This window comes from Bison bison, unplaced genomic scaffold (genome assembly GCF_000754665.1).
Source record: "Bison bison bison isolate TAMUID 2011002044 unplaced genomic scaffold, Bison_UMD1.0 scf7180017864167, whole genome shotgun sequence".
Classification (NCBI taxonomy): Eukaryota; Metazoa; Chordata; class Mammalia; order Artiodactyla; family Bovidae; genus Bison; species Bison bison.
The window spans coordinates 4,841,531-4,852,163 of record NW_011494739.1 but is presented as its reverse complement, the minus strand read 5'-3'; the positions used below and the strand labels follow the sequence as shown (position 1 = coordinate 4,852,163).

At 55.2% G+C, this 10,633-nt stretch overlaps 1 protein-coding gene across 1 annotated transcript in view; it reads right to left on the bottom strand.

Moving 5' to 3' along the window:
• Window positions 1–1,678: 1,678 nt before the first annotated feature.
• NPEPL1 (aminopeptidase-like 1) overlaps window positions 1,679–10,633 on the bottom strand; it is a 17,970-nt gene continuing 9,015 nt past the window's right edge. Inside the window, exons 8-13 of the mRNA XM_010841906.1 lie at window positions 6,826–6,903; window positions 4,204–4,304; window positions 3,852–3,975; window positions 3,450–3,626; window positions 2,934–3,044; window positions 1,679–2,403 (exon numbers count right to left, since the gene is read on the bottom strand). Coding sequence (XP_010840208.1) covers window positions 2,245–2,403; window positions 2,934–3,044; window positions 3,450–3,626; window positions 3,852–3,975; window positions 4,204–4,304; window positions 6,826–6,903 — 750 coding nt within the window. The 3' untranslated portion in view covers window positions 1,679–2,244. The remainder of the gene's footprint in view (window positions 2,404–2,933; window positions 3,045–3,449; window positions 3,627–3,851; window positions 3,976–4,203; window positions 4,305–6,825; window positions 6,904–10,633) is intronic.

Below are 10,633 nucleotides of genomic sequence, written 5' to 3'. Positions count from 1 at the left end.
CTCACAAATCCCTGTTCCCTTAGCCCCAGAAATACACCAGGATGGTGACTTACTGTCACACAAGCTGCTAGCGGAAATGGGCACTCCCACTGTCCTCATTCCCGTCTGTAGGGTCACATGTCACCTGGCCCTCCAACCCCAGGTGGGGACTGGAACCCCAGTCCCACTCACAAGAGGTCGTGGGGGCTGCGAGTGGTTAGCACTTGCACTTCTATCCCACTGGGCTGAGTAGGGGCTGTGCTCTACTCTCCTGGGACAGCAGTACTGAAGCCCCCTCATCCCCCCAGCATTGTCGGGCTCTACGTGTCGGTGGTGATGGTTGCAGCCAAGTTCATCCAAGACCACTTCCTCCGCATTGCCCACTCCATCATGTATGACCAGCTGCCTGATGTGGACCACATGCTGGGGCTCTGCACGGACATCTTCCTGGTCCACAGGCTGGGTGAGCTGCAGTTGGAGCAGGAGCTGTCCACCAGACTCACCTTCCTGTACTGCGCCTGAGACGATGATCAAGTGGACGTGCCAGCGCCCACCCACTCCCTGCCTGCCCCCTGCCGACCCTGTTGCTGGGGCTCCAGTGGAGTGGCTGGAAGCAGCCGTCGTGTCCTCAAGCCCTTTGGCCTCAGAGAAGTAGGGTCTTTGCCTCATCCTTGCTTCCCCCCACTGCCAGGCCCTTGGCCTGCAGCTGTTGCCCAGCTGGGTCCCTGGGCCTGAGGCCCCCTTTGTGCCCGCACAAGGGACACTCAGTCCCCCGGATCCCTGTAGCCCCTGCAGGGGGTGTGGACAGTGCCAGCTGCCAGGAGAAGGAGCTGGGCCACCTCAGTGACCTCTGGCTCCTTCAGGGCTTCTCAGGGAGAAGCTGGATTGAGCTGCCAACACCAAGGCCATTAAGCACGCTAATGACCCATGAAGGCTCCTGGCCCCTCCGGCCCCCGTGCCTCCCTGAGCCCACTGACTGCCTCGTGACCATGATTACTGCAATTTAACACGTCGGGCCAGGGCTTTCCCAGACGGGGCGGAGGCCCTGGGACTGCCGCTTGCCTCTTCCAGGCCCAGCCTGGGGCTGTGCACACAGCAGGCAGTTAATAAATACATGCTTGAGATCATGCCCAGAAAGAGTCACCTTGATTTCAGGGCAGGGGAAGGGACCTGAAGTTTAGGGAGCCTTGGGCAGGGGTGCGAGGTCAAGGAGCCCAGACACAGCTAGGGAATGTGTGGCCTGCAGGCGTGTTCTCGCCCTCCCGTCGCCTGCAGAGGAGGTGCCGGCTCCATGCCAGGTAGAGCCTGAGTCCTGGACCCCCTCTGCGGGGCCCAGGCTGGGGGTCTCCCTGACACCTGGCCAGGCTATGCCCTTCAGCTCCTAGGATCCTGCCCAGGGGGCTTTCGGTTGACCCTGTGTAACACTCGCCTTGTGCCGTGCCAGGGATCAGGACACCTTCCCTGCAGACTGAGGGTCGTGGGAAAGTCCGAGGTGCCCGCCCTCCAGAGCCTGCACTCCGAACCTCAGAGCCCAGCTGGCCCTGGGCTCTCATCTGCAGGAATGAGGTTGGCAAATTTCACCTCAAAGTCGGGTGCTGGTTTGGGAGGAGATGGTGGCACCCGGAGCCTCAGACCCACAGGCAGGTTGTTGGGCTGCTTGCTAAAACGGGCTGGAGAAAGAGGGAGACAGAGGCAGAGGTGTGATGTGGTTTAGCCATGTTTAATTCAACTTGCAGTGAACTCAGAGGGGCCCGAGTAGACATTCCTTTTGCTCCATAAAACCTGAACCAAGTCGCCCCATCCTTTCAAAGGGGTGGTCTGTTGGAGGCAGGGACTGCCCCAGCTGGAGTGGGGCCTGGGTGCCCTGCAATGTGGGTGCCATGTACGGAGCCTGGGGCTGCAGATGGGGCCACCGGCACCCACCGTGGGGCCCAGGCACAGGCGGGGGTCTTGAGGGCCACGTGGACAAGAGCATCAGGGCCGTGCATGCGTTCTGGAGCCTGGGGGTCGTGCAGGGGCCCCAGGGAGGGGCATGGTCTGCAGAAGCTGGCGGGGAATCAAACATAAAACAAACCCAGTGCTGCCCACTCACCCCTCCCTGGGCCCCCCGAACCCTGAGCTGTCTCCTAAGACACAAGAAGGAGCTGTTTCCGTCACCATGACAACTAAAAACAAAACATCTCAAAGTATAATCTTCCAATTGCTTAGAATTAATCAGTGCAAAGTGAGGTAAAGTGCCCAGTGTCACTGGGCAGGGCGGCTGCGTCACACAAGCCTGCGCCTCTTGGAGTCCCTCTCCGCGTCCCCCTCCTGGGCGTCCACGTCGCAGCCAAGTGGGGATACCAGGTTCAGCAGAGGGTCCTCGGAGGCCTGGCCAAAGAGTGCCAGCAGAAGGGCCACACCGAAGCCCGTGGCGCGCTCGCCCTGTGGGTGAAGACAGTGGAAACCTGTGCGGCCAAGCCCCCCACCCCAGCAAACCCGCCACCATGGGAGGGCTCTTGGACCAGGGCATCTGATCCCCCATGCACCCCCCAGCCCCCTTCCCTGTCCTGTTCCACTCAAAGCCGGTGGAGGATGAGCTGTGGACACAGCCCTGGGTTCTCCTCCCCTCCCCTCTCCTGGCTCCTCGGGGAGGAAAAGGGTGAGACCAGGGCCCCTGGGCCTCCTGCCGAGGACAGGCGGGTTGGGAAGGACTGCACACAGCAGCCACACTGTTCCCAGGGACGAGGAGACCAGAGGTCAGGGGGGACCACAGCTGGCCGTGTGACCCTCACACAGAATGTTTCCGATGAGCTCAGCCTGTGCTCTGGAGCCAGAGAGGGGCTCTGGATGCAGGAGAGAGTGGGAGCAGCCAGACCCGTGGGGAGGGGCCAGCAAGGGAAGCAGAGTGGCTGGCCGGCCAAGGAAGGCCTAACGGTGGGGTGGGCAGGGGCACCCCCGGGGCCCAGACTCACGGCGTGCACGGGCGCGGCGATATCCAGGTGGACCCAGACCCCAGGCCAGTCGAAGCCGATGTGTGAGGCGATGAAGAGGCCAGCGCAGGAGCTGGGGCTGTTGTCCCGGTCCTGGGGTAGAAGGCAGTCGTAAGCATCCACTGCAGCCATGGTGGGGGTGGCCACAGTGGACACCCTGCGCCCTCCTGACCCCCATCCTCAGCGACCACCTCTCCCAGTGTCTGCAAGAAGGGGCCTGGGGTGGAGGGCCCAGTGTGGAGAGCAGCAGAGAGGGTCCCCGTGGGCCCGGCAGTTGGGCTAGGGGGTCTGCCTTCACCCTGGGGGCAAAGGGGGAGCCAGCGATAGACCCAGTGGGGACTCCAGAGCCGGGAGGATGCCCCAGTGCCTGCTGAATGAACATGCTGCGGGGAGAGCAGTGAGAGCGCCATCCCCTTCCCTGATTTCTCCCCTCCCCTACTCAGAGCCCAGATCTGGGCCCTCACAGGGGGACCAAGGTCCACCCTGCTCCATACCTACCGCCACCGAGTTCTTCATGTCGGCCACGGCCGAGGTGAACTCGCTGAAGTGCAGCTCTGGGCAGTACACCAGCGGGTGCACCAGGTCCCCGCACTGTCGCCCGGCCTTCACACAGGCCGCCTCCCACTCGGCGCTGTTGGTGAGCACAGCCGCGTGGTACTTGCCTGTGGCGATGCCCTGGGCATGCGGGAGAGATGTAGAGAGCATCACCTGGCGGGTTGGGGGACACTGAGGACAGAAGAGGGGCTGACAGAAAACAAGGCAGAGAAAGAGACAGGGAAAGAGGGCCCCCACAGGGGCCCTGTGCCAGTGTTCCCTCCAAGGTCCATGGGCTCTGTGTGCCTGCACCCTCACAGACAAGCTCTGACCAGGTGATGAAGCAGAAGGGACAGGGGGGCCCACCTGAGCTCCGGTCAACGTGGCCATGTCCAGGATGATGTCGGCGCCCAGGTCCTTGCAGGCGTAGGACACACCATCTGCCAGCACCAGCCTGCCCTCAGCGTCCGTGTTGTTGATTTCCACAGTCCTGGGGACAGCAGACACCCCACTCAGAGCCCCTCCTCCCTGTCCTCAACTGCAATGCAGTGCCTAAAGGTTGGAAAGGGTTTGGCCCCCTAAGCTGGGGGGCAGTCCCCAGACCCCGTGGGCCCCTGACACCTCAAACAGGGACCCAGCCCCCATCGCAGGCACCCGGGGCTCTGGGACAGCACAGTGGCGTGGGTGCTATGAGGCAGGTGGGCGGCGTTGGCCTTACTTTCCAGAGTACAGCAGGTGGATGTCATCCGGCCTTGTGGCATTGGGCCCCACGGAGTTCTCAGCCAAGCAGAACACTGCATGGAGAGTGTCTTTGAAACCCTAGAGGCGGCAGATGAGTGGATAAGAAAGCTGTGGTATATGTACACAATGGAATATTACTCAGCCATCAAAAAGAATGCATTTGAATCAGTTATAATGAGATAGATGAAACTGGAGCCTATTATACAGAGCGAAGTAAGTCAGAAAGAAAAACACAAATACACTATATTAACGCATATATATGGAATTTAGAAAAATGGTAACGATGACCCTATATGTGAGACAGCAAAAGAGACATAGATGTAAAGAACAGACTTTTGGATTCTGTGGGAGAAGGCGAGGGTGGGATGATTTGAGAGAATAGCATTGATACATGTATACTATTATATGTGACATAGATCGCCAGTCTAGGTTCAATGCTTGAGACAGGGTGCTCAGGGCTGGTGCACTGGGATGACCCTGATGAATGGGAGGGGGAGGGAAGTGGGAGGGAAGGTCAGGATGGGGAACACATGTACACCCATGGCTGATTCATGTCAATGCATGGCAAAAACCACTACAATATTGTAAAGTAATTAGCCTCCAATTAAAAACAAACAAACAAAAAAAAACCCGGAGGGAAAAGGGCAGAGGCTCCAGTTACAGGCTGGGAGTATCAGGGGCAGGAAGGATGGTGACAGGCTGGAGCTCTCTGACACACAACAGAGAGACAGACAGATGGGTCCAAGGAGCAAAGATCACAGCCCCCTGCACTCCCCACCATCCTGGCGGTGGGCCCTAGATCAGGGTCCCAACAGAGGCCAGGCGACGCAGCATGTACCCTAGAAGCGGAGCTGCCTGCTGGGTTCAAGTCTGTGCTCAGCTCCCGCCTCCTATCCATACAATGTGGTCAGCGGTCACAATGTCTAACCTCACAAACCTGCTGATCTTTAGCTTTTGAGGTAGGGCTTTTGACTTTGATGACCTTGACCCTTTGCTGTTTCCCTGTACCTACACTCAGGTTGAGTGCACTAAGTCCCTGGAGGCACAGTGACCCCCCCACCCCCCAGTGTCCCTCAGGGCAGCCACAGAAACCCCTGTGTGGGTGCCCCTTCTCACTCCCACGCTCACCACACTCGACTCTGACGTTAGCATCTGTTGGTCACTCTCACCTGAGACAATTACTGTGCTGTTGTTTGCCAAAAGGTGGGTTCCCACCTCTCTCCCTTGTACTGTTAGCAACTGGGAGGCCACTGTGAGGAGATGACTTGTTCCTCTTGGTGTGAGCATGGACTCTTACTTCATTCTGTGAGTGATGACCCTCATTATATACTTTGGGGCTCAAATGGAGGCACATTCCTTTTCTTAAAAAATGAGTTACAAAGCAGGAGGAATCCGAGGACCACTTCCAACCACCAGCTGATGAACCAGCCTTAATTGCCAAGTGGTTCCTCGCCCATAGGAAGGGTCTACCTGCTGGGGCACCAGCCACCTGTCCAGATGCCAGGACAGACCCTCCATGCGCGCAGTCACCCCAAACCCATAGCTGAGACACCAGGCAGCGCAGCCGCCTGGGAATTTGGCTCCTATTATTGGACACTTTCCTGCGAGCCCTTCCCAGAGTGCCCCCCAGCCCCGGAGGCTGGGTATGTCCCTTGCATACTTGACGAGCTCATTAATGGAGTAGGTAGCAGGCCTGGCTGAATCTGGTCAGGTGGGCTGGGTGCTGCTGAATGGGGGCTGCATGACGCCCCCCAGTACAGTTGAGACACCCCCCGCCCAGCACCCCTTAGGCCGAGCCCCTCCTCCCCTCCAGCCTTTCTGCTCCCCTCGTGGGCGTGGCTGGGCAGAAATCATTTGCCAAGATCTTTTTGCTTTTGTTTTCTCTGGAAGTCTCCCCCTGGGGGTCATGCTGCTCAGGCAGTACCTTTGAGGAAGAGGGGCTTATGCTTGGTGACTGGAAGGGCTGGGCTTTTCAGAGTTCCCTGAAGCAGCCATGCTGAGAGGTGAGCGGCCCTGGATGGCCAGGGCGCCCCATGCCTCTGCTCCATAAACATGCTCTACAGTGTCAAAGGGCAAACGTGGGGAACAGCCACGGCACTGCTTATCGACCAGGCCCCCAGCTCGGGAATTTGGCTCCAATTGTTGGGGTCTCTGAGGCCTGTGTGTTCTGGGTGGGGAGCACGGAGGCCTCTGGCTGCCCAGGTGTCTGGGCTCAGTGTGGCCACTCCTGGTATTCCAGGACAGACCCCAGACCTCTTCCACCAAACAGCAGCCAGCCCCTCCAAAGAACCCTGCCCTGAGTGCCAGAGCCCAGGGCTGAGCAGGCAGCCAGCCAGCTCCAAAGCACCCTTCCCATTCCGGTTGGGGCGGGAGGGGTCTTAGGACTTAGCAGAGGGCCCATGATGCCAGCGGGTGCCAGGCAGAGAGGTGACATGCCCGGGTGGGGTGACGCTCTTGGCGTGAGGAGCCCTGACTGAAGCAAGGAGCTCTGGGGGCCCCAGGGACCCGGCGCGGGAGTGTGGAGGGGGACGGTGCCAACCACACAGACTCAGGGGGCTCTGGGGAGGAGAACCAGGGAGGAAGTCAGGGCCCCCCTCACCTGCTTGACGGCGGCTCTGAAGGCCCCCAGGACAGCTGCGGCGCCCCCGCAGTCCCTCTTCATCCCTGGCATGGTGGTCTGTGGGGGCAGGAAGGGGCGAGAGAGAGGTGAGTGGATGCTGACACCCCAGCAACAGTGCTCTCCACTCCAGTCCCCACACCAGGGCCCCAGAGGCACAGGAGCTGGCGCCAAGTCACCTGAGTGCCTACAGAACCCAGGAAACGCCACTAGTCACCCAGGGATCCTCCAGAAGCAATGAGAAGCCAGAGTCAAATTTACCAGGTTGGGGACGCACGTCCAGCTTGAGCAGAGCTTTGGGGGTTACTGAACAGAACTGTGTGAGGTTCAGTGGGGACTTCCAGAGTGGCCTGGGTCAGAGGCTGAGCTGTGCCCAAGTCAGCCTGGGGGTCTGTCTGCAGTTCCTCCGTGTCACGACCTTGACCACCCATCCAGGTTAATGTGAGCTCTTCCCAAATGTCATTAGTCACTGTGATACCATCAATCCCACTCCTGCCCCAAGGGCACTTGCCACCTGTCTGCATTCACGTTTCCTGGGTGACGGGGTCTAGTGAGGGAGTCGCTGGAGACCGAGGGGCCCTCTTGCCATAGAAGTAAACACCATTTCCTGTACACTAGTTGAGAGCAGCTAAGCACTTTTACGGTTTATGGGCTCCCGATGCTAATTGACAGGCTCATATTTTAAATTAACAACAGGTCATCGGATGTAAGGATTCGGGACCAAAATGTACCAATTTTTCTGAGCCCTTATTGGATTACACGAGCTGAGAGTTTTAATGGAAAGTATTTTTAGATATAAACTGAGCTGTTTTTACAATTAAGTTGAGCAAAAATGACTCAGCTAGCACTATTGGAAATAAGCTGTTTTGACCTAACCTGCGAGAAACCACGAGATTGTTTAAATGGAATAACGGGGCCTCAAACTGAGAATCAAACCTCGTGCAGGATGGCCACATGGAAAATGGCTGAAGATGGCCACTGAATCCCCGTGTCCCTGGACACAGAACAAACGTCGCACCACCAACGCAGCTCCATAGACTGAGTCAGCCTCGTGGATCCCACCTGGCATTCCTGTTTTTATAAAAGAAACTATTTCCACAGGAACGCTTTCGTCACTGTTGGGTTGTTGTTTGTACCGATGGGGCAGTGGCGACCTGGGGCCTGTGGGAACTGGTGGTCACTGGGTTAATTTCCAGGCCTTTAGGAGACAAGGTGGTGCCAATTTCACTCAAGTCTTCTTGCTGAAGCAGTGAAATGATTAGCTTTTTAAAAACCTCAACCGTAGAGAAGAGTCATTCCCAACACTGTCTTGGTGGCATGGAAGGGGTAGGGGAGGTCCTGTGTTTGCTCCCTGATGCCCGGCGCTCGGTTGTGGTCAGGCAGCTGGAGCCCAAGCAAGAGTGGGCACCAAGTCCTGAGCTCAGTGAGCCTGTGCTCTCCCACTACCACTGTCCTGGAGGTGGGGTGGGGGGAACCACTGACAGACTCTGGGGATCCAGATGCAGGTGTATGCAGACATTTTCTCGAAAATGGCCAGAGTGAGCCTCTCACCTCCAGGAGGACAGCTGGCATTACTTGGTAAAACTGGAGCTTTCAAGCAAAAAAAAAAAAATCAGGGTTTTGGAAAACTTGTATCTGCTTCCATGATGGCAACCTAATACTCAACTTCCTACATGAGATAGATGATGATATTAATAAATGTAACTTTTTAAAATATTGTATACTGAAAAGCGTTAAAATCTGGAGGTACGGCATAACTCTTTAAACAGTGTTTTCCAAATAGCTCATATGTGATATCATAAAACCATGCATTCAGACTTCAGGATGGACCCACAGATTTCAATGTGGCAGAGCTCACAGGCGTGGCTTCAGATCCCCTGTTATAACTTACCTTTTAAAAACTCCCACTTGTTGAGTTTTGGTGTAACAGCAAAGAAGAAGGTCCTGAGTTACCTGAAGAAGGTATTAAAATGCTTCTCCTTTTTCTAACTGCTGAAGGACTGGGGCCAGATTTTCTTTTTTATATTTCAACTAAAACACATCACAACAGACTAAATGCAGAAGCAGATGTGTGATCACAGCTGTTGTCCACTATGGCAGACAGTAAAGAGAGCTGCAGAAATGTAAAATGGTACCACTCTTCTGGTTAATTTCTTTTTTTCATTTTGGAAAATACAGTCCTATTCATAAGACTGCATTATTTACAGTGGCATGCAATGGGGTCATATTGGTCTTTTTAATGAATTAATAACTATCTTTAAATTTTCCCAATTTTAATTTCTAGTAGACAGCTAGCAGACATCGCCCTTATAAATAAAATCTCTTTCGAGATCAGTATTTTTTAAGAGTGGAAGAAGTCCTGAGATGAACACATCTAAGGCCCCTTAATTCACACTGATCCTGATTTGCCTTGAAAATCTCTGAAAACAGCCAGGACTGTTCCTGCAAAATTGGGAGATGGTGCCACCAGCAAAATGACTAACCCTCAGGAAGCCTTGCTTCTCACTCCACCCTCTAACAAGCCAACGTCTGAATGAGCCCACAGATCCATCCCCCAAAATGCAGCTGCTAATGGGGCAAGAGCCCCTGTCAAGGGTGGGGGAGGAGGGTCAACACCAGGTGTTAAGAATTTAAGAACAATAATAAACCAACTAAAAGCTGAGTTAGATCAGAAAGAATGCTGATCACTGAAGAACTGATGCTTTCAAATTGTGGGGCTGGAGAAAACTCTTGGGTGTCTGTTGGACTACAAGGAGATCTAACCAGTCAATCCTAAAGAAAATCAACCCTGAATATTCATTGGAAGGGCTAATGCTGAAGCTCGGATATTTTGGCCACTTGATGCGAAGAGCCGGCTCATTGGAAAAGACCCTGATGCTAGGAAAGATTGAAGGTAGGAGGAGAAGGGGACGACAGAAGATGAGATGGTTCGAAGGCATCACTGACTCAATGGACATGAATATGAGCAAACTCCAGGAAATAGTGGAGAACAGAGGTGCCTGGCATGCTGCAGTCCCTGGGGTCACAAAGAGTTGGACATGACTTAGCAGCTGAACAGCAACAAAAGCTTGTTTGCTTGTTGTCATCAGTGGTAAAAGAATTCCTCCAGAAGAAACCCTGTTGTTGGTTGAAGTGAGTCCTTACCACATAAATAAAAACTTCAGACCTGCCTGTCTTAATTCCTCCTCCTTCCAGAAACATTATCCTACGTGGACACTAATCACCGCCAGGGGCACAGACTCCTCAAGGCACTCTGGTTCTGAGGCAGGCAGGCTCTGGAGGTGGCTGGTGTCCACGGCACCTCTGACAGTGAGTTCCTGCCTTCGGATGGCGGATTCGGCGTAAACACCGGGAGCAGTGAGCCCTGCTGCTGCCCACAGTCTAGGGGAACCACCTGGGTTGTGCTGTGTAAGACATTTTTACTCCACAGACATTTGAAAGTTACTGGGGTCCATCTCAAAGAACCAGAAACATGGACACTGATGATTTGGGGAGTTTCTTGGGAAGTGGGGTCTTTTTTGGTCTCTGCCGAGGGACCCTTCTGTTAGAGACTTTCCCTGAGTGTATCAGTTGCTTCATATGACAGAAAGTCTTCAAAATTAAAGTTAATTGTGCTCTTTTGGCGGAGAAGGCAATGGCACCCCACTCCAGTACTCTTGCTGGAAAATCCCATGGACAGAGGAGCCTGGTGGGCTGCGGTCCATGGGGTAGCTAAGAGTCAGACACGACTGAGCGACTTCACTTTCCCTTTTCACTTTCATGCACTGGAAAAGGAAATGGCAACCCACTC